This window comes from Aethalodelphis obliquidens, unplaced genomic scaffold (assembly GCF_003676395.1).
Source record: "Aethalodelphis obliquidens isolate GAN/ISIS:26980383/991018 unplaced genomic scaffold, ASM367639v1 scaffold8, whole genome shotgun sequence".
Lineage (NCBI taxonomy): Eukaryota > Metazoa > Chordata > Mammalia > Artiodactyla > Delphinidae > Aethalodelphis > Aethalodelphis obliquidens.
The window spans coordinates 45,534,209-45,558,068 of record NW_020837952.1 but is presented as its reverse complement, the minus strand read 5'-3'; the positions used below and the strand labels follow the sequence as shown (position 1 = coordinate 45,558,068).

At 36.7% G+C, this 23,860-nt stretch overlaps 1 protein-coding gene across 1 annotated transcript in view; it reads right to left on the bottom strand.

Moving 5' to 3' along the window:
- Positions 1-2,460: 2,460 nt before the first annotated feature.
- PARPBP (PARP1 binding protein) overlaps positions 2,461-23,860 on the bottom strand; it is a 106,958-nt gene continuing 85,558 nt past the window's right edge. The window contains exon 12 of the mRNA XM_027107352.1: positions 2,461-2,580. Within this exon, the coding sequence (XP_026963153.1) occupies positions 2,500-2,580 (81 nt within the window). The 3' untranslated portion in view covers positions 2,461-2,499. The remainder of the gene's footprint in view (positions 2,581-23,860) is intronic.

Below are 23,860 nucleotides of genomic sequence, written 5' to 3'. Positions count from 1 at the left end.
GTCCAAGATTCAAACCAAACTGAATGTTTGAGGGTTTGGGTTGTTTTGAGTTTTCTAAACTTCAAGCTTAAATTTTCATGAACCTTATTGCACTTCCTGATCTTTTCTGGGAGATAGAGTGGAAAAACTGACCTCTTTGGTGCCAGTGTGAGAAGCGGCCCTCCAAGCGTTGTAACAAGCTGCAGGGAGAGAAGACAGGCCTAGATAGGAATATAGTAAGATGGTCAACTCTGGAACTAATCTTTTAAAAACTTTCTCTGAAGGCTTCTCTTATATTCTACTCTCCTAATACCTACCACTTGATTAAAACATTCAGTGGCAAAACTGGAGTGCAAAGTTTCTAAAAACCATAGCATAATGAAAAAAGCAAGCCAGCAATTTTAGTTCAGACCTGAAATAAAATAGCTATTACCTATCATAACAATCATAAGTAAGAATTAAACAAACATGGCAACATCCTCAATGTCATCTTGGAAAAAGAACTGAGTAGAAAAGAGAGGGGTGCCCAGATTTAAGCCTTTGGACTTGGAAGACTCATTGAAATCTACAGACCCCTGGAAACAGAGTAGAATTGTATGAGGAAAAGAAGTGCAAAGAGTAAAGGAAGTAGGAGCAATAAGACTTCATGGCAGAATTATCTGCTGTGGTGAAGACAATGTAAGCCATGGATCAGACATGCAATCAAGAACTGTGTCATTCTCAGCAAGTGTACTGCAGTCTACTCCCGGCTTGGGGGAACGCCAACTCAGGGATCAACTCCATCAATGAGAGCTCCAGAGTTCCATAATGATGGTCAAGAGAGAGTTTCAAGGAAGATTGACCCCTCCAAAATCAAGGATGAAAAGGGCAACTGTAACCACAACATCACTAGTACTGTCTCATTTTTCATCACTATGATGATAAGTTGCTCATACAGAAATCCACACTGTGGCTAAATACAAAGTCAAATGCATCTGAAGTCGCCATGAACTTTTGCTTAATAAACAAACATCATACTGACCCAGCCAGAGCCTCTCCCTTAGGAACTGTAAAGGGAGCCATTTGCAAGCGAGCCAAATTCAGAATGAGATGCTCCACAAGCCCTGCTGAACATCCTTATCTTGGAAGTACTGGGACACAGGTCTCCTCACATCTCCTGATAGAATCCCCATAACCAAATATAAACTAGATATTTCTCCAAAGAGCTTAACTAGGGCAAGGCTGGTGCATTAGATTCAGATTCTTAATCTCCCTCCCACCACCAATATTAAGGAGATAAAAAATTCTGTCATTCAAATCTTTGTGAGTATTATCTTGAACAGTCGTAATCATCTGTAACTGCTTTCTGAAGAGGAGCGTGTCCAAACAAAACTAATCATAGGGCAATCATCAGGTGTGGGGAGATCTAGCATCATGAGGAAAGGGAAAATGCTAGTCACAGACAAAACAGGAATATTGACAATCTAGGAAGTAGATTAAATTATGCATAAGTACAAGAGGAGGGAAGTCTCTATCTGGAGCTATGGAATCATCAAGAATCAGTAACAGGATGGCCAGGAATAAAAATAAACTATGTGAGCTACCAATCTCTCCATTAAAGCGTATCCCTTATGTGAATCGTGATATGATTAAAGCCAATAGGGGTGAGTTGTTTTGTTTACAGTTCATTATTTTTATATAACAAGGTTTAAGATAGAAAATTTAGAATACAGATAAGTGCAAAGAAAAGTAAATATATATAAATACTGTAATCCTACTACCCAGAAATAACACTTAATATTTTAGTGTATAATCTTTGAGACACACACACAAATAAACGAATATATGCTTGATGTTTTTAAAAGGTATCCTGAAATGGTTTTATAATTTTTTCATTAAATAACATACTAAAAACATCTTTCCATGTACACAAATGCATACCTACAATATCATCCTTAGTGACAACATAGTATGGCTATTCCATCATTTGTTCAGCCAATTTCCTATTTATGGTCATTTAAATAGTTTCTAATTTTTCAAAACACGTTTTTTCAGAGATGAAAAATAAGTGTATTCTTGAGGTAAATTTCATGTTATATGTGTATTGTACCACAATTTTTTTTCATATTCTTTTCCATTATGGTTTATTACAGGATATTGAACACAGTTCCCTGTGCTATACTATCGGACCCTGTTGTTTTTCCATTCTATGTATTGATATAATAGTTTGCATCTGCTAGCCCTGAACTTCCAATCCAACCCTCCCTGGCTCCCCACTCCCCCTTGGCAACCACAAGTCTGTTCCCTATGTCTGTGAGTCTGTTTCTGTTTCATAGACAAGTTCATTCTGTCATATTTCAGATTCCACATATAAGTGATATCATATGAGATCTGTCTTTTTCCTTCTGACTTACTTTGCTCCATATGATCATCTCTAGGTCCATCCATGTAGCTGCAAATGGCATTGTTTCATTCTTTTTTACGGCTGAATAATATTCCATTATATATATATATACCACATCTTCTTTATCCATTTATCTCTCAATGGACATTTAGGTTGTCAAAACACATTTTGTATATACCTCTTGGCATATTTTCTGGTAATTCCCTTAGAAAGGATTTCTAGATGCGGAATAGTAAAAAATACATATTGGTATTTGGTACGGATTTTCAAATTACCCCCCCAGAAATGTTAGATCAATATATATTTTCACTGGCAGCATATGAGAATTCTTATTTACCCACATTTTTACCAATCTTAGCTTTTATCATTATTCTAAACCATTGCCAATCTAATAGGAAAACTATAGGAACTTATTGGGGTTTAACTTGCATTTCTTTATTGGTAGGATGGCTTACTTTGAGTTTTGTTGTTGTTCTGCCATATAGGAACCAGATTTGGTTCCTATATTTATAAAGGTATAAATATATTCTCTAATAGTATACATTTGGGATTATATATAGGTCTTTTCTTATCATAAGATCATCTAACCATTTTTATGTTTCCTTCAAGTCCTTTTATAGTTTGGTTTTTCCTAGTTCAAATACTTATACATGGGCTGGATTTTCCCAAATGGACTAATAGAGTTCTAACTTCACTTTTCCCCAAATGGTCAGCCCATTTTCTTAACACCAGTCATTGAAGAAAACAAATTTCCTCATTGATTTGAATGCAGTCTTTAGCTTATACTAAATTCTAATAAATATTTGGGTACATTTCTGAGCTTTCCATTAAATTCATTTAACTATCTATTCCTGGCTCTGTAGGTACCCTACTATTTTAATTATTATAGCTTTTAAAAAAATAAGTTTTATTATCTGGAGGTAAGACCTTATTCATAACTCTTTTCTTCAAAATGTATAGGCTATTTTCTCAAGTGATCAAGCTTTTTAAAAACTATGGTTTTAATTAGGACTATGTTAAGATTTTTAATAATCTGGGGAGAATTGATATTTTCATAAACCCTCTCCATTTATTCAAGTCTTCTCTTAAATTTCTCAGTAAAAATTTGTCTTTTGTTTTAAGCTTACTTAGAGTTTCTTTTAGGTGTTTTTTTTGTTTTTTGTTTTTCTTTTGGCGGTACGCGGGCCTCTCACTGCTGTGGCCTCTCCTGCTGCGAAGCACAGGCTCCGGACGTGCAGGCTCAGTGGCCATGGCTCACGGGCCCAGCCGCTCCGCGGCATGTGGGATCCTCCTGGACTGGGGCACGAACCCGTGTCCCCTGCATCGGCAGGCGGACTCTCAACCACTGCGCCACCAGGGAAGCCCTTTAGGTATTTTATAAGTAGAATATATATTCTAAGCATACTATTTTATCACTGATAAATGGGATCTTATTTTCTATTGAGATATTCCCAGTATATAGAGATGTCAGGAGTCCCCAAGATCACCATCAAGCTCAATTGTTCACTAGGACTCCTATATAGGACTCAGAAGTTGTTATATCCATAATTATGGTTTATTACAGTGAAAGAATAGAGAGTAAAAGTAGCAAAAGGAAAGCATATGGGGCATTTCCAGAGGAAACCAGACTCAAACTTTCAGATATCCCCTCCCAGTGGAGCCACATGGGACACACTTAATTCCTCCAGTAACAATGTGTGACAATGCAAAGTGTTGCCAACCAGGGAAGCTCTCCCAAGCAGGCTTGAGTGCTTGGGTTTTTTACTGGGGTCATTCATGTAAGCATACAGCACTTGCATCACAGACTTCAGTCACCCAAGCTCCAGATCCCAGAAAGAAAGCAGGTGTTCACCCTAAATCACATTGTTAGCATAAACTATCTGGACAAACTGGTACAGCATGGCTCAAGGCCTCAGGTATGGAAAAACATTATTAGACAGAACATTCCAAGATCTCAGCTCCTAGGAGCCAGCCAAAGGCCAATCTTGAAAATGGGCCTTTCATAGGAAAGTGTAGGGTTTAAGCAACTCAGGCCTGCTGAGTTAACCCTTTCCTACATAATAGGAAAGCTAATGATTTTGTATATACATTGGCCAGCTATCATGCTGAAAATATTTATTTCCAATTCTTTTTTGTTGGTTTTTGTAGTCTTTCTAGCTAGACATTCATATCATCTGCGAACAATAGCAATTTTGTCTCCTGCATTCTGGTAAATACCAGAGTATATTTTGTTTCTTGTTATTAATGCATTTACTGGCATTTCGGGAACAATGATGAATAACAGTGATAACAATGGGCATCAAGTCTTGTTCCTGTCTGTTTTGGAAATGTTTCAAAGTTACTCATCATATTGGTGTTGGTTTCTGACATATGTTCTCTTTCATGTTATTTCTAATTTATTTTTAAAAATTTTTTCCTGGAATTCTCTGGTGGCCCAGTGGTTAGGATTTGGCACCTTCACTGTGGGGGCCTGGATTCGATCCCTGGTCAGGGAACTAAGATCCCACAAGCCACACAGCGTGGCCAAAAAAAAAAAAAAAAAAAAAAATTTCATGAACAGCTGAGAAATTTAATCAAATGCTTTAGGGGTATCTGTCAAGATACCCCTAAAGTCAATCACACCTAAGATACTCAAGGAAATAAAATGTGAGCTGAGAATTTTATACCCAGTAAAACCTATCTTCAATGATAAGGGGTACAAATAATTAATAAGATGCAAAAACTCAGGGAACATTATTCCCACAAGTCCTTATTGAGAAATCTACAAGAAAATTAACATCCTACAACCAAAATGAATAGAGACCCACCAACATAAGTCTAGTAATGAGCATTAAATATACAGTTATTTGTAAAACTAATACTAAATGAGTGTTAGAAGAACAGAGACAGTAAGTAATGGTTGTATGTTCAGGTAATGGTCAACTTTTGTACAACGCCAAAAAATGGAGGGAGCATATGCAAAAAACACACATCTTTAAAAACTCTTCTCAGTAATTATATTGGTAGTGGAAATATTAGTAATAGCTTAATATTTTGAGACTGTTATATATAACTTAAAGTGAATAAGTAACTATGAGATATTCTAATATCCTCTGTGTCCTTAAGAACTAGGATTTTTAGCGGGTAGGAAAAAGGCGATACAGATAAATACAGAAGAGGTATAGCTGAATTTGAACTGGAAGCAACAATATGACTTCATCAGATATTTTATTTAACATGCTGTGTTTATTTCCTCTATCCACTGAAGAGTCTTAGAAAAAACGATCAACCCATCAGCAATGAGCATCTCTGCTGCCCAGATTGTGGCACTGAAATTCCAATTTTCACTTCAAGACTTCTTGAAGAAATGACAAATTCCAGATCTGGGAAAGAACTATACAAGATGAACCTGGAACATCATGTCATACCAGATAGCAAGAAAGCTATCAAAGACTCAGGAGTCCATGTAAAAAAGCTCCCATTGGCCAAAAACTATGACAATTTGGGCTCCAAGTTGGATAATAATCTCAATGGATTGAAACACAGCAAATACACTTAAATCCATGAATTCATATTGATACTTAGAGAAAAAAAAGTAAATGACCATCTTTTGGAGGATGAAAGGGAAACAACCCATTATTTTCAACATTGTAAATAAAGGAAAATAATCAAGCATTTATCCTATATTTCTTATATACACTGTACCACTATGTAACAAAATATTAGACAAGAGGAATCATCTCTAATAAAATTATTCCAAATAATAAATGAAATTATAATTAGAATATCACCATTTTGAGCCCCCAATTAATTGAACATCAACACCCAACAATAACACAAATAATTACATGACTCTTGATTAGAAAAAACAAAAAAACCTTACACTATTGCCAAAGGGATCAAACACGAGTCTTATTAAGTCTCTGGATCCTACAACAAATTTGCATGAATAAGGAGGGCAAATAAATATGTTGAACTTCACCATGAGTATATAATCACCAAAATCCTGTCTGTGGGAAATTCTACAGATCAAATATTTTGGGTTTATCAACAGACAACTGTAAGAAAAAGAAAAAGATGGGGAGGAAACCTATATACTAAAAAAGACTTAAAAGACACCATTTTTTTCAATAAGCAAGACTAAATTATGATGTATAGTCATGCACACCTGAATATTCAAAGTACACAGAAATTCAAAAAACTAGTTACTGTAAAAATAGTAATAGTGGTTACTTCTAGGGGGTCACTGGGGGTTGAGGTTGAAACTGGGCATACAGGAGCTTGTGAGATGTATGAAAAAGTTCTATTGCTTTGCCTGAGTGGTAGTTATTTTATCTTATAATTCATTATAAATGTATAATTTGTATGGGTTCTCTTTTCTATATTTGTGTATTATTTTACAATAAAATAGCAAAAAAATTCACTAGATGTGTTACTTGCATATATTTTACTGGTCAAATATGAATTGCCTTTTTAAAACAGGTACTTAGCAAATGTTACTGTTGTATTTTAAAATGAGGAACCTGAACTCTATAAAGAAATAATTCCAGTTTGCATGATGATTTCCTTCATCGAATGGCATTAATCATTCATGCTAGTATAATGTTATCCTGGATTAATAAGGACATGATAGACTTCTACTCAAGAAAAATAAGTCAATATAATTCATTTCTTTAAGACTTACTGGATGCTTACTATGTGCTTGATTTTTCTTTCCTGAATGAATGATACTTCAGGTCACAGGAAATATTTGACTAGCTACTGTCAAACAAAACTGACCAAAAATACTTCATTATCTTAACCAGTTTTCCCTTCATAAAAGTAGAAAGTATATTTTCTAGCTTCCCATATAGCTACATTTAAGTCACATTCATGAAAGCTGACTCATCAGCAATTTCACTCTTAAAACAGCAGGGCTTTTCCACCTGCCTACCTTTCACCAACAGTAATAGCTGCTAGGCAGTGGGCAAGACTGTAAGCCACCAGTACAATACCCATACTCTTGACTTTCCCTACGAACAGAATTTCAATACTATTTGGGGTGCCAATTGGATCTAGCTAAAAATTACTTCCTGGCTTCCCTTACAATAAGGAGTGATTGTGTGAGAAATAGCCAGACCACCTTGTGGGGCTTTCAACTGACATGTGCCCTTTTGCCTCTCCCCACTTCCACCTCCTTCCACTTAGGAATACATATGCGATGACTGGAGTTGCAACAACTACCATGGCAGGCTTGGGGAAGGAATCCAGTACTAATCATAGCCAAGATGAGAGAACCTAGTTTCTGGTGATGTCGTGGAGCCACCACAGGGGCCCTGTTCTGATTATCTCCAGACTCCCCTTTGCATAGGAAAATAAATCCCCCAATTTACTTAAATGCCTCTATTGTGAATCTCTGTTACTCAGCTAATTATTAATCAAAGCAATAATCCCTGATTATTATGAGTATCAGCAGTGTCAGTGTCCAACAATAAAAAGTACATAGAGATCCACCACTTTAGAGAAGTCCAAATGAAGTTGCAAAAAAAAGAAAAAGAAAAAGAAAATAATCCTTGGAGGTGGAAATTACACTTTATCTCTCCTTCCATATTAAAGAAGGGGTACTAGGACTGAACAGCATAAGCAAGATGTGATCATTTGAAGGGGAAAATGGAATTTAAATAATCAACAATGATAAAGTGCCAATCTTCATTGTTTATCTTCTAGAACTTTCTATTGAATGTCACTGGCAACATCAGCAGTGGCGTCAAAAATATTTATTAGGTATCTGATTAATTGAAAATTATACAGAGTAAGTACTGTTTCAATGAATTTGACAGCACGATCTCTGCCTCCTAGGGAACGTTCATGTGTGCACATGTCACAACATCTGAAGAGCTTCAAAGACACAATGATTGCCATTAACAAGAAAAACATACTTTTTGGCAACTTCCAGGACACATCATTTCTTTCCATCATTGGCAAGACCTTGGCTGGAATTCTTTTGGATCAGCTACTGCTCAATGATGGCAACTGTGTACTACCAGAATAACTGTGGCTTTAAACCACAGGGCAACTGACATAATCTTTGCTCTATGTCAGAAATAAGAAAAATACAGAAAACAGCCTGAATATTACTAAATTTATTGACTGCACTGAAAATTTTGATGTTGTCTGTAGACCTCAACTATGGATTACTATGTAGCTTTTTGGGACTGCAATTTGTCAGGATCTAAGAAGCTGGTGGTACTGTGCACCTTAATTAATCAACAGTCATTTAAACAGCTACTATACACCCAGCACTATGCAGATTACAGTTATGTTTATGATTGTCTATTTAATGAATATCTCTCCCACTAGAATACAAACCTCATATAGAAGAGCCTGAGGCTATCTTGTCCACTACTGAATTCTCAGTGCCTAGCACAGTGCCTGGCATATATTATTAGATACACAATAACCACTTGTTGAATGAATAAATGTACAAGGGAATTACAAGACACAATACTTTCATTTCCCCACTAGAGAGACAAAACATAAAATAACATCTTATTGTGTAGATTAATCTTCACAGTTCCCACTGTCTAGGGCAGTGCATCCAACAGAACTTTTTTACAATGATGAAAATGTTCTATGACTACATTGTCCGTCCAATATGATAGCCACAAGCCATATGTGGCAACTGAGCACTTGAAACGTGGTTAGTGCAACTACGCTACATTACCCTGTCCTCATCTTATGCTATATAGCCTCATTTGGCTTTTATTAAAATTTCAATTAAGAATTTGTGGGAGTTTGAAATAGCAAATGGGGAATTCTAACTTATGCCCTTCCAATAAACAATGTCCCTTTTCCCCTGCTAGTACTGCCCCCCAAATATACACAACTAAATGAAATCCAAGAAAGATGGTTAACAGGTTGTTTGCCTGGGAATTCCACTCCACCAAGTTGTGGTTAAAGAAAGGGTAGAAGAGAGTTTAGCCATCTTTAACTATACAGAGAACTAACAACATTTCAAGTACACAATATTAAAGTTATAAAATCAAACATTTAGAATACAAATAAATCCATGGAAATAATATCTCCATAATAGTGTTAGGTAGGCAGGCCGTATCCCAGCTCAATCTGTGCTGGATGGTTAATGGGACTGTCACATTGCAGCACATTTATTCAATTATTCAATATATTTTTACTGAGCGCTAACTATGTACCAAACCCATTTAAAGCACTAGGGATACAGCAAGGAACAAACTGATAAAAGCCACGTCCTCATGGAATTTACATTTTGGTGGATAGAGACACCCAGTCAACAAAGAAATAAGTAAAATATATAGCATGTCATATGTTACTAAGTTCTATGGAGAAAAAGCAGGTAAGAGGGGCAGGGTGTAGAGGGAAATGGCTGGCTAGGGAAAAACCTTACTGAAAAGATGACATTTGAGACAAAATTTGGAGATGAAGGGGCAAGCCAGCAGATACCTGAGGAAAGAGAGTTTCAGGCAAGGAAAGAGCAAGTTCAAGGAACTTGCATGTTCCCGGAACAGCAAATAATAAGCTAATGTGCCTGAAGATGAGTGAGCAAACTTAGGAGTGTAGAAGACGAGATCAGAAAGTCAGAGAGGGCACCAAGAAGCAGCTTGGAAAGCAATATAAGGACCTTGAATATAATTCTAAGAATGATGCGAAACCTTCAGAGGATTTTGAAGAGGCAAGTGAAGTGATCTGACTTGCATTTTTAAAGGTGTACTCTGCGTGCAATATTGAAGACACTGTTGGGGCCAAGATGGGGTACAGAATGGAACAAAACTGACAAAATTCCTGGCCCTCAGTTCCCTTACATTCTAACAGACCAGAAGCAGATACTTCTCAATCTTACAAAGGACCTTTCTTAATTCAGTGTTTTAATTATGCAATATATACAACTGGTTAAAAGCTGATCTCATGGATACTTGCAACAACAACAAATGGTAGATAAACAGGTGCTTCTACTAAAAGCTTCTAAAAGGAGATTTTTCAAGTATATTCTGCACTGAGCAAGATAAAAGGAAGAGGCTAGCTAGCTGGTTCGACATACATAGATTTAAAGAGGGGGTGGGTGTCTCCATAATCTTTCCCAGCCAATTCATGTTTCATAAAAAGGTCTTGACTACCAAACTATTATATTACCAAAAGAAGGTCTACTTAAATAAGATGATACATTTGCAGCAACATGGATGGACCTAGAGATTATCATATTAAGTGAAGTAAGTCAGACAAATATCATATCTAAAAAAATTATACAAATGAACTTACTTACAAAACAGAAATAGACTCACAGACAGAGAAAACAAACTTATGGCTACCAAAGGGATAGCAGGGAGGTGGGGGGAGAGATAAATAAGGAGTTGGGGATTAACATATACATACTACTATATATAAAATAGATAAACAACAAGGACATACTGTATAGCACAGGGAACTATATTCAATATCTTTTACTAACCTATAATGGAAAAGTATCTTAAAAAGAATATATGTGTGTGTGTGTGTGTGTAATTGAATCACTCTGTTGTATACTTGAAACTAACACAACATTGTAAATTAACTTACTTCAATTTAAAAAATGGTTAAAAAAAAAAGGCTATAAAGATTCATGATTTCTACTCTGATTCACATCATCCAGAAATCTCTGGTTTTCCTGGAAATGTTAATAGCCAAAAGAAATCTCACAGCAATTATTTTAAAATAACAGCAGCAGCAGCAGAGAAACTATATATGAAGTGGTTAAGAGGACAGACTCATGAGACACTGTCTGAGTTGACTCTTACCTCTACCACTTTCTAGATGTACAATCCTGAGCAAGTGGCTTAGTCTCTACCTCATAGGGTTGTTGTGAGGATTAAATTAGCTAAGATACAAATTGTACTTAGCACAAAGCTTGGCACACTGGAAATGCTCAGTAGGTATTGCTTTACAAGTGTAATGATATTTACTGAACACTTACTATGTCCCAGGAACAACTAAGTGCTTACATATCAATTCTCACAACAACCTTCTGCAGTAGGTACCAACATTACCTGCGTTTTTCAGGAGAGGAACTAAGCAGAGAGGTTAAGTAACATGGTCACATGCATACAATAAGTGGCAAAACTGAAAGATTCAAACCCAAACACTCTGGCTCCACAGCACAGGATCTTAAACGATGCTATTCTGCCTCCCACATTCTAGAGTTTATCATATCTATACTTGTGGTAGGCCAGAAATTACTGCCACCACCCCCCCCAAATGTATTCATGTCAAATCTCTGAATGAAACCTTATTGGGGAAAAACTATCTTTGTAGATGTGACTAAAGTTAAGGACCTTGAGATGAAGAGGTAATCCTAGATTATCCTGGTGGGCTCTAAATGTCATCACATGAATAGAAGAGGGGCAGAGGGATATTGGGGACAGACACACAGAGGACAGACACAGAGAAGACCATGTCAGAGCCTGTGGAGGGAGTGTGGCCCTGCCTACAGCTTGACTTCAGACTTCTGGCCTCCAGAACTATGAAAAGCACATTTCTGTTGTTTCAAGCCATCAAGTCTATGGAAATCTGTTACAGCAGCCCTAGGAAATCAATACAATACTCTATCATATTCTAGAACCTATCATACCTTGTCCCATCTGGCCTCTTAATAAAAATTTATTCATACATTTATCTCTTACTTATTGAAAGTCTATTATATGCCAGACTCTATTCTTGATATTGGGGATAAAAAAACAAGGTCCCTACCTCAGGGACATTGGGGGAGATGGACAATAAACATGTAAACAAATAAGTTTAGAAAATAATAAGCACAGTGAAGAAAATAAAGAGTGAAATGGAATGGGAATAACTGGGAAGAAGTTTCCCCTAGGCAGTGGAGACAAGGAAGCAATCTCAGAAAGTAGGACATTACGAACCTCATGACGATGCCCACACAGATAACAGGAGGAAGATGCTCCTGACAGAGGGGACAGCAGGGCAGAGATCTTAAGCCAAAAATTATCTTGGCATTTAAGAGGAACAAAAAAAGGGCAATATGGCTGGAGAGTGATGAAAGAAGTAGGGAAGAATAAGAAATAAACTTAGCAAGGAAGGCATGGGCCAGGCCACGTAGGACATTTGCATCAATTATCTACTGCTACAGTAATGCTATGTCACACACAAAACTTCATCCTATAGCTTGTGTTTCTGGAGTCTGCTGGGAGTCTGCCAGGAAGCACTGCTGACCTCAGCTGGACTTGCTCTAAAGTCTGTTATTTGAATGGATGTCTGCTGAGGATGGCCTCAGCTGTGACAACTGGGGCTCTGCCCCATGTGGTCCTCTCTGCAGCAGGCTAGCAGGGGAATGTTCTCATGGTGATGGCAGAGGTTCAAGAGGGAATCCCCCAATGTGAAAGACTGCTTCCTTAGTTAAAGCAAGTCACCTACCTGAGGCCAAAGTCAAGGAGTGGGCAGGTCACCCTGCCCAAGATGGGAAAGCAAAATTACATGGTACGGATATAGGAAACAATGAACGACTGAAGCTATCAATGCAAGCTTCTGCAGATATGTAGGGCCTTGATAAACTAATAAATATACTAACAATTATTTTCTAAATGGGATGATTATGCATTACAAAAGTAGGAGTTAAGAAAAAGAGAAAGGTCTTGAAGAATATTTGAGATTTAGATGGGTGGAGAGACAAGATGAGGGAGTTCTAAGAGTGGAGAATAACATGAACAAATTTGTGATGGCAGAAAAGAGCACTGTACCTAAATAGAAAGAAAAGAATGGCATGTAAATCAATATCAAGATGCTTCTATCTTATCTAATCTCTACCACAAACAGAAGAAAATGAAGTAGAAAAACTGAATCTCATATTCATCCTACATAGGAGAAACCACCGCATTTCAAAATGTGAGAGTCTAGAGTTCTCAACATGATAATCAGGAATGTCTAAGGGCTTGAGACAGTCATGAAGTACAAATACTAGGATTCCTAACATGTGCGACAATGAAGATTCAATGCAGTATTTACCAAAATGGTGAGGAAGCCTGAAATTATGAATCAGTGTATACAATGCAATAATCCTTTTTGGTAACCCAATATCAAGAGCTATCATCAGACTGTTACTTTGGAAGGATGCTATCATACGACTCCAAAATTGCCAAGAATCAAAACAATATCCAAGAATCATCTTGGCAAGAAATTGAAAAATTTGGCCAGAAACATAATCTCAAGCATGTTCATATAACTCTTGATGTTACTTTTACCTTGATTTGTTGCATTAAAGTTTTAAGGCAATTATCAAGATATTAGTCTAAGCTCTAAAAACTGGTAATGCGTAATTCACTAGACTGACTGGCTCTTCATTTGGCTGTTTAAAAAATGTTATTAATTGTGCTTATATGACACTAATAGCAACATATCATCTAGTTATGAGACTCAGGGAAAAGCCAGTCCACTAGCCTTCGTAGACAGAGATGAATTCAAATGTTTACACAGTTAACTAAAAGGAGGAAAGTGTATGCAAGGCAAGCCCATAACTCAAATACATACTATAGCAATATAAATATTTAAATCAATTAACCCACATTTAGCAGTTGCAACAGTGGAACAAAGTTTGAGGATACCAATGTTCTTACTCACCTGGTCTCATATTCACTGGACTAATTCCTGTTAAGCATCAGCAACTCTCCCCACATCTCCCACCTACCATCCCACAAATCCACTGCACTGAGCATGGTGGGAAGAACCCCTACCCAACCCCACTGTTAGAGCAAAATTGAAGAGCTTTACGGTCTCCACAACTCTCAGCTGAGCCCCATATACATGAAGAATCTCTAAGCACTCCATGCAAGGCTGGGTTCTGGAAGCCTTCACTCTCTCCTCTGAACCCTCAAATTAAAGACAGACTAAAATGGATTCTTCCTGGAAAGAATGGAGACAACTCAGCATACAGATTCAAACTCTTTCAGAAGTGTAACCTCCTAATTCCAACTGCTGAATTTTGAGTGGCATAAATGCCCACCAGGAGATATCCTTCCCTGCCAACTACATAAACGTGAGAGAGAGAGAGAGAGAGAGAGAGAGAGAGAGAGACCCCTTTCTAAGGAAACGCCAGGACTAATTCTCTTGCCAGACAAATCTACCACTCCATATACCGTTATCCTTGCTCTCCATCCAAATACGAGCCACTCTAGTCATCTATCGCCCACACACTCTCATCTCCAAATGGCTCTGTGCTTCCCCTCTCCTCCCTTTCCACTCTTCTGCGTAATCAACACCCTTCTGGCCTTCTCCACTTCAGTGATCTTTTTACCACCACACATACTTAAGTGTTGGGAATGGGAATGAATCTCATTTTTACTCCAGTCAATAGCTTGTAAAACCTCCTGTTCAGTCCCACAAATTCAGCATGCCCCTTCTTTCTCTTGCTTATCACCATGCTATAATGTCTTCCATTTTAAAAAGAAATCTTCCCTTGGCGCCACATCCTTTGCACGCAGCCCAATTTTTCTGCATTCCTCAGTGTAAACTGTTGGCATATTGCTTATATTCACCATTGCCACTTATTCTCTTCCCATTCTTTCTTAAATCCTCTCCCATTGGGATTTGGTCTCTACCAGAGTCACTGAGAAACTTCATTAAGCTCACCAGCGGCTAGCACACGTCCAAATCAAAGATAAATTCTCAGTTCTCATCTTACTCACCCAGCAGCATTGGACACAGCTGATCACTGTGCTTTTCTTCATTTATTGAGACGATCATGTCTTTTCTCCTTTATTCATTTAATGTGCTGAATTTAATTGATGTTTTAAAAAGTTAAACCACTTTACAATGCCGAAATAAACTTCATCTCGTCGTGAAATGTGACCTTTTTCATATAACTGGATTGTTTGATAATATTTTGTTTAGAATTTTTACATCTATGTTCATGAGAAAGATTGGCCTATAATTTTCCCTTCTTATAACGTCCTGGTCAGGTTTTGGTACCAAGCTTATGCTAGACTCATAAAAAGAGTAAGTAAATGTATCAGGATTCAATCAGAGAAACAGAACCACACACACATATATGCATGTATACTTATATATAAACATACACGATTTGTTACAGGGATTTGATATTGTGCAACTGTGGAAGCTAATTAAACAGTCTTCATAAGATTCTTTCATCTGATGCTGGAGTCCACAGGGCCTCAGACAGTTGAAAAGGAAAGATGGATGTAAAGTAGGGAAGAGCAAGGACAAGCTGGAATCCACAAGCAAGTTGAAACCAATAAGGACAGACTGAAACTCTTATCAGATCTTGCTGCATCTGACATTGATGGTATGGATGTCCTGCAGGAAAGTTAGTGCCCTTTATCACAGAACTACACACATGCACATATCCCAGGAGTCAGAGAAATGGAAAGTGGGTTCAGGGGAATTGCAGGTCTGACTGCTGCCCCAAGCCAACCAGGTGAGCCGACAGGTAAGCAATACCATGTATGAGTTACAAAATGGCCACTGCTTCATTTCTATCCTCCAAATCTCACACAAGAATGTCTCTTGTGGCCCACTCCAACTACAAGGACAGAAATTTTGGAAGGTGTAACTGAGGCTAGGCAAGTTGATACATTACAGAGCTACACAGAAACTGTTCCTCTTTTCTTATTTTCTGACACTTTTTGTAAGATTGTTATTATTGTTTGGAAGAATTTAACAGTGAAGTCATTTGGGCCTAGAGTTTTCTTTGTGACAAAGCGTTTTCATAGATTCAATTTCCTTAATAGATATAGAAATATTTAGATTTTCTATTTCTTCTTGTGCCAGTCTTATGTCTCTTTGTCTACAGCATTTGTCTAGTTCAGGGGTCAGCAAACTATGGCCCTCAGGCTGTCTATATTTTTAAATAAAGTTTTACTGGGACACAGCCATACCCAACCATCACATATTGTGCATGGCTGATTTTGTGCTGCAGTGGAAGAGTTGAGCAGATGCAACTGTAGAATCCACAAAGCCTGAAATATTTACCATGTGGACCTTTATAGAAAAACGTTTTGCCAATCCTTGATCCAGCTCATCTAAATTTGACAATTTCTTTGCAAAAAGTTGTTCATGATACTCACTATCTAATGTCTATAAGATCTGTAGCAATGTTCCCTTTTTACATACCTGATATTAGTTGTGTGTGTCCTTCTTTCTTGATCAGTCTTGCTACAAGTCATCAATTTACTAACCTTTTAGCTTCGTTAAATTTTTCTATTGTATGATTGCATTCTGTTTTATTGATTCCTGCTCTTGTATTTAATAATTCCTTATATTTTCTTTGGGTTTACTTTGCTATTCTTTCACTAATTCCTTCAGATGTAAGCTTAAATCATTGACGTTTCCAATCTTTTTTATTTTCCAAAATATGCATTTTAGAGCTATGTATTTCCCTATAAGCACGTATTAACTGAATCCCACAAGTTATGCTGTGTTTTCATTATCACCAGTTCAAAATATCTTCTAATTTATATTGATTGTTTTCTTGAACCACACATTATTCAAAAGTATGTTGGTTAATATTTAGACATTTGTAGATAGTCTTAGTATTTTTCTGTTATTCATTTCTAGTTTAATAATTCCAGTGTGATAAGAAAATATACACTACGATTTCAAAGATGAAATTTGTTGAGACATAGAATATCCAAAGCAGTTTTGAAAATGAACCGAGTTGAGTCATTTACACTCTTGACTTCAATATTACTCTAAAACTACAGTAATCAAGATAATATGGTACTGAGATAAGCACCAGTTAGATCAATAAACAAATTGGAGGGCCCAAAAATAAGTCTGTATTTTGGTCACTTAATTTTTGATAAAGGCACCAAAGCAACAAAATAGGGGAAGGAGAATCTTTTCAACAAATGGTGCCTAAACAGCTTGACATCCATATGAGAAAAGGAACTTAATCCCTACCTCACACTCACACCACACACAAAAATTAATTTGAAGTGGATCAAGGACCTAAATGTAAAAGTGAAAACCGTAAAGCTTTTAGACAAAGTATAGGGGGATATCTTCATGTCTCAAACATGTTGAGTGAAAGAAGCCTTACACAAAAGATTACATACTGCATAATTCCAAAACAGGCAAAACTAATTCACAGTGGGAAAAATCAGAACAGTGATTTCCTCAGAGCTGAAGGTTGGGGTGAAGAGCGGAGGTGGGTGAGTAGTGGCAATTAACTATGAAGAGGCAAGAGATAACTTTCTGGGGTGCTGACAATGTCTTATCTTGAGTGTAGGTTACATAGGTATATGCATTTATCAAAACTCAGGAAACATACACTTCTGATTTGTACATTTTTTGTAAATTTTACCTTAAAAGAAAAAAACTAAACAAATATTAAAAGCTAGTTAATGACATGCATGTTGAAGTAATTCATAGAAAGTGTACTAATGTATGTAATATATTTTGAAGTACATTAAAAGAACAAGATGATTACTAGAGGGATAGAAAGATGGACAGATAATAAAACAAATACACTAATAAATTAAAGGTAGAATCTAGGTGGAGGTATATGGGTTTTTCACTGTATAAATTTGAGAAGGAATTCTAAGTTTATATCTTTTGATAATATAAATGAGCAATCTTGGTTTTAAGACTCATAAAATCAGCCATTAAGAAATTCAGAGTTCTAAGTAAAATAATGACCAATCTCTAATTTGGGTTGCATTGAATTTATTGGCATCACATGGCAAAGATATGTTAATTAAAGGAAAGAGAATTTCAAAAAAGTGATTTACAAATATATGGTGTTAGTAGTAGTTCTTCAGAAAATGAAGATTGCATTTGATAAAAACTTTTTGCCTTTCCAAGGTTTTCTGAACCACCCAAGCCCATCTGGCAATAGTTTTTCTTCTTCAAAGTTCCTTTCTACCACTTGGGGACACTTGATTTTCAGCATCGATGGAAAAGAAATCTACTATGCTCCATTGCACATCAGAGTAACCAATGTTTAAAAAAAATTATCATTTAAAAAAATTGGAAACTATCTCCGTAATTAAATGGTTATGGGAAAACCTCATAATGTTCAGAGACTATGACAATTTAAGCAAAATAAAGGAAAACATTAACTAAGTTTTCTAAACTGTCAAAATGGTTTGGATTTGGTCCCAATTTTGGGTGAAGATCAGCCAAACCAATTCATCTGGTGGAAATTTAAAACAAAATACATAATTGTTAATATTTATTACACTTCCAGAACAACAGCTAAGAAAAAAGGTTACCATTAATGAGGACATTTTTAGATTAAACAGCCACCTCCAAAGCAGGTTCATACCCTGGGAAACAAACCAGGGCACAATTAACAACATTAAAAAAATAAGGCAGCCCTAAGAGCAAAGAAGTCAGAGGACTTCGAAGTCTTTTATTTATAAATACACTCTCAGGAAACATGTACCTAATTAGATTTAAATAGTCCCCAAGAGAATTAGCAGCTAACTACACCCATCTCTGATCAAATATATTTAAAGAAATCAGAATATTAAACAGCACCATTTAAGAATTTGAAATATAGCCCCATAACACGAGTTTAAAAGGAAATAATTTAATATGCAATACCATATACATTTTGTGCAAATGGATTCAAATTCCCTTGCAGAGATTCCACTAAAGAATGAATTGAGACGTCCATTTCCAGCAATATGGCAGACTACTTGTATAGAGAACACCTCTCAGTAAAAAACTGAAAATGCTAAGTATGGCTGGACTGGTGGTAAAATAAGAAAAGCCACAGAAGGCCAGAAAAGAGAAAGTGCAATATTCCACAGGGGTTAACAAGGATTAGAGCCTGCATTTGCTCAGAGATTCTGTGAATTCCTAGTGGCTTAGCACCTGGTTTTAATGGCCCACATGTGCTGGAAGAGAAGACAGCACATGTGGGCCGTAGAAGGAAACATGCCTGTGTCAGGAATGGCTCTGAGAAGAAGTGGGGGGGTGGGGGTAAGGGAATTACACACACACACACACACACACACACACACCAGAGAACTCCTAATGACAAAAGAATACTCGCTTAGTTTGGTACTTGCACTAACTCTGTGGCCTGAAAAACTGCAAGAAGAAATTTTGGTTTAAAGTGGCCCTGGAAGGACTTCCCTGGTGGTCCAGTGGTTAAGAATCTGCCTTCCAATGCAGGGGACGCAGGTTCAATCCCTGGTCGGGGAACTAAGATCCCACATGCCGCAGGGCAAATAAGCCCATATGCCTCAACTACTGGGCCCACGCGCCTCAACTAGAGAGCCCATGTGCCGCAAACTACAGAGCCCACACGCTCTAGAACTCGTGTGCCACAACTACAGAGCCCACGTGCCACAACGAACAGCCCACGCTGCAACGAAAGATCCAGAATGTCGCCAACGAAGATCCCGCATGCCTCAAATAAGATCCGACATGGCCAAAAAAACCCATAAAATAAAGTGGTCCTGGATTGGTACTGCTCCAGGCACCTGGCAGAAGAAAACACAGGAATTTCAAATTTTCCTTTGGATGCAACTCAATGAATACAGGAACAAAATAAAAATTCACTAAACACATGAAGAAGACATTATGAGCTAGGATCAGAAGAAGTAACAAACTGCAGAATCAAATAAGCAAATATAGGAGACACTTGAATAACTAGGTACAAATATAAAATGTTTAAAGATAAAAATAAATAAATGTTTAATAGATTTAAGACAATAAAATAGATTGAAAATATGAATAAAAAATAGAAAACCATAATTGAACCAGGCAGATCTGAAAAGAAACCAACTAGAACTTTTATAAAATATAAGAAGTTAAATTCAAAGCTCAATACACAGGTTAAACAGCAGATTAAATACAAGTGAAAGTGTACTGGGGAACTGGAATACAACTCTGAAGAAATTATTTAAAGTGCAGCACACAGAGAGAAAGAGAAAAATAGGAAACAGAGGTTATAAGATATGGAGGATAGAGTGAGCAGGCAGGCCCAATATATATCTATTGGTAATTCCAGAAGAAAAAACAAGAGAACAGGGGAGAAGAAATATTCAAAGAAATAATAACTAATACTTTTCCAGAATTCATGAAAAACATCAACCCTCAGATTCAAGAATCTAAACCAGGATAAATTATAAGAAATTCATGCCCAGACACATCATGTAAAACTGCAGAACAATGAAGTCAAAGAGAAGATTTTAAAAGCAGCTAGATAGAATACAGAGATTACATATAAAGGAATCATGATTAAAACCAATAGCTGAATTCTGTGCAGTAACAAAGAAAACCAGAAGAATTGAAGCAATAATAAAGTACTAAGGGAAAACAATTGTCAACTAATTTTATAGTCATGAAAATAATTTTCAAGAACAATAGCAAGAGACATTTAATTAAAACAAAACATAGCTTAGTTTATTATTAACAGAACTTCACTAAATTAGCATCTAACTTAGTATACTTCAGAAACATGTACTTCAGAAAGAAGATAAATGATTGTCCAAAGGAAGATCTCAGATATAAAAGGAAATGGTGAGGAAAATAATAGTAAACTTGTAGGTAAATCTAAACCAATGTTAACTGTATAAAATAATAAAATAATCCCTAATTTGTTTCATTAAAAAAATCAAGATAGAACTTAAATCTTTGAAAATAGCATACAAATTAAGAACAGTGGTGACCAGAGTTAAGGATTTTCAGGTCTTCACATTATTTGCGAGGAGGACAAAAATACTGGTTAACTTTAAATGTAAATAACTGAAGATGATATTAAAATGTCTAGGGTACCCTTTAAAACAATGAGAAATAGATTAAACGTAAATCACAAGGCAAGAAAGGGAAGGAGGAAACATATTAGAACAAATAAAAATCACAAAAGAAGATAGTAGTACTGAATATTAGTAATTCAGTAAACAGAATAAATGTAAATGGACTAAACTCTCCAAGACAAAGAAGGTCAGATAAAAAATTCCAAATTCAGCTATATGATATTTTCAACATACACATATAAGACATACAGATGATACAGGAAAGGTGACAGTAATAAACACATTAATAAAGGTAGAGAGGGTCATGACACATAGTTTGGTTTATGGGAAAGACAAAACAATCTCTAATTTGAATGTCCTAATAACATAAGCTCAAAATAAATGAAGCAAAAATTACAAACTACAGGGCTTCCCTGGTAGCGCAGTGGTTGAGAGTCCACCTGCCGATGCAGGGGACACGGGTTCGTGCCCCAGTCTGGGAAGATCCCACATGCCACGGAGCGGCTGGGCCCGTGAGCCATGGCCACTGAGCCTGCACGTCTGGAGCCTGCGCTCCGCAACAGGAGAGGCCACAGCAGTGAGAGGCCCGCGTACCGCAAAAAAAAAAAAAAAAAAAATTACAAACTAGAAATATAATTAGATAAACCCATTATCATAGTGAAAGGTTTGCAAATATCTCTCTCAGTAACTGACAGTTCATGCAGACAAAAAAATCAGTAAGACAGAAGATTTGAACAACATATTATAATGTTTCATCCTGTAGACACATACACAACCCTGCTTTCAAAAATAATGTATACATACGGCTTCCCTGGTGGCGTAGTGGTTAAGAATCCACCTACCAATGCAGGGGACATGGGTTTGATCCCTGGTCCAGGAAGATCCCACATGCCGTGGAGCAACTAAGCCCATGCGCCACAACTACTGAGCCTGCTCTATAGAGCCCACGAGCACAACTACTGAGCCCACATGTCACAACTACTGAAGCCTGCATGCCTAGAGCCCATGCTCCGCAACAAGAGAAGCCACCACAATGAGAAGCCCGTGCACCACAATGAAGAGAGGCCCCCACTCACCACAACTAGAGAAAACCCACATGCAGCAATGAAGACCCATTGCAGCCAAAAATAAATAAATAAATAAATTTATTTTAAAAAAATAATGTCTACATATTCTTTTCAAGAATTTTCAGAACTTTTACACAAAATAAAGATATCAGAGGCCATAAGGCAAGTTTCTGTATGTTGAACCATATGAAATTACTATTTGTATGTCAAAAACAGTTGAAAATCATCACTTGCAAATACTTCAACCTAATACTGATTTCAATTACTCTATAATTTATAGAACAAGATTTCTGACAACTCAATTTGTTTGGAATTCGGTATCCTCTCCCCCAAAGTTTCAATTCCCATATATTCTAAATGCTAAAAATATCTAAGTAATTAACGGGTTGAAGAAGAAATAATAATGAAAATTATAAAAACTTGGAATTAAACATTGAATATTCTACCTATCAAAACTGTGGGACTTAGAGATTTCCCTGGAGGTCCAACGGTTAAGACTCTGCACTCCCAACGCATAGAGCAAGGGTTCGATCACTGGTCTGGGAACTAAGATGCCGCATGCCGCAGGGCACAGCCAAAAAAAAAAGAAAAATTGCGGGACTTAATAAAAATGATACATAAAGAGAGATGTATAATCTTTAATGCCAGTATTTTTTAAAAGTCTAAATGTTAATGAGTTATTCTAAATTAGTAAGTTAGAAAAATAGTAAAATGAACCTCAAATTTAAGAAATAATAAAAACCAGAAATTAACAAAATAGAAAAAATATATAGTGAAGATCAACAAAGCCAAAAGGTTTTTTAAAGGCCAGCAAAATTGATAAACCTATATAGCAAGCGTGATCAAATTACAGAGGCAGAGGAGAGAGAGGCAGAGACCAAGAGATCACAAATAAGCATAATTAGAATGAAATACAACTACAGATGAAGCAAGGCTTAAAAAACTTAGAAGAAAATATCATAACTAACTTTACACTAGAATATTTGAAAACAAGAGAAATGGACAAATTCTATAAAAATTTAAATCCTTATAACAAACTAAAAAAGAAACAGAGGGGCTTCCCTGGTGGCACAGTGGTTGGGGGTCCGCCTGCCGATGCAGGGGGCACGGGTTCGTGCCCCAGTCCGGGAGGATCCCACGTGCCGTGGAGCGGCTGGGCCTGTGAGCCATAGCCGCTGGGCCTGTGCACCCGGAGCCTGTGCTCCGTGGCGGGAGAGGCCGCAGCGGTGAGAGGCCCGTGTACCACAAAAAAAAAAAAGAAAAAAAAAGAAACAGAGAAGCTGAATGTTCCTACAACTCTGAAAAAAGTGAATCAGCCATTAAGCCCACCAACAAAACACCAAGCCCACATCACTTTACAGGAGAAGAAAAAAGGAATAACCCTGCCCCCTGCTTCATTTTATGAAGCTAGTACAACCTTAATGCCTTGGAAGACAAAGGCAATAGAAGATAGGGAAATTACAGATCAATCTCACTCATGATAATAAATGAAAAATATATAAATCAAATATTACTAAATTGAATACAATAATATTTTAAAAGATTTGTTTCATAAACACATGGTTGCTTTAACATGAGAAAAATCTGTTCATTTTCTCAATGAAACACTGAAGGAGAAAAAGTATGATCATTTCAATAGATACAGAAAAAGTATTCAATAACATTCAACAATTCATGACAAAAGTTATTAGTAATCCAGAAATAGAAAAGAACTTCCTGCAAGTTAT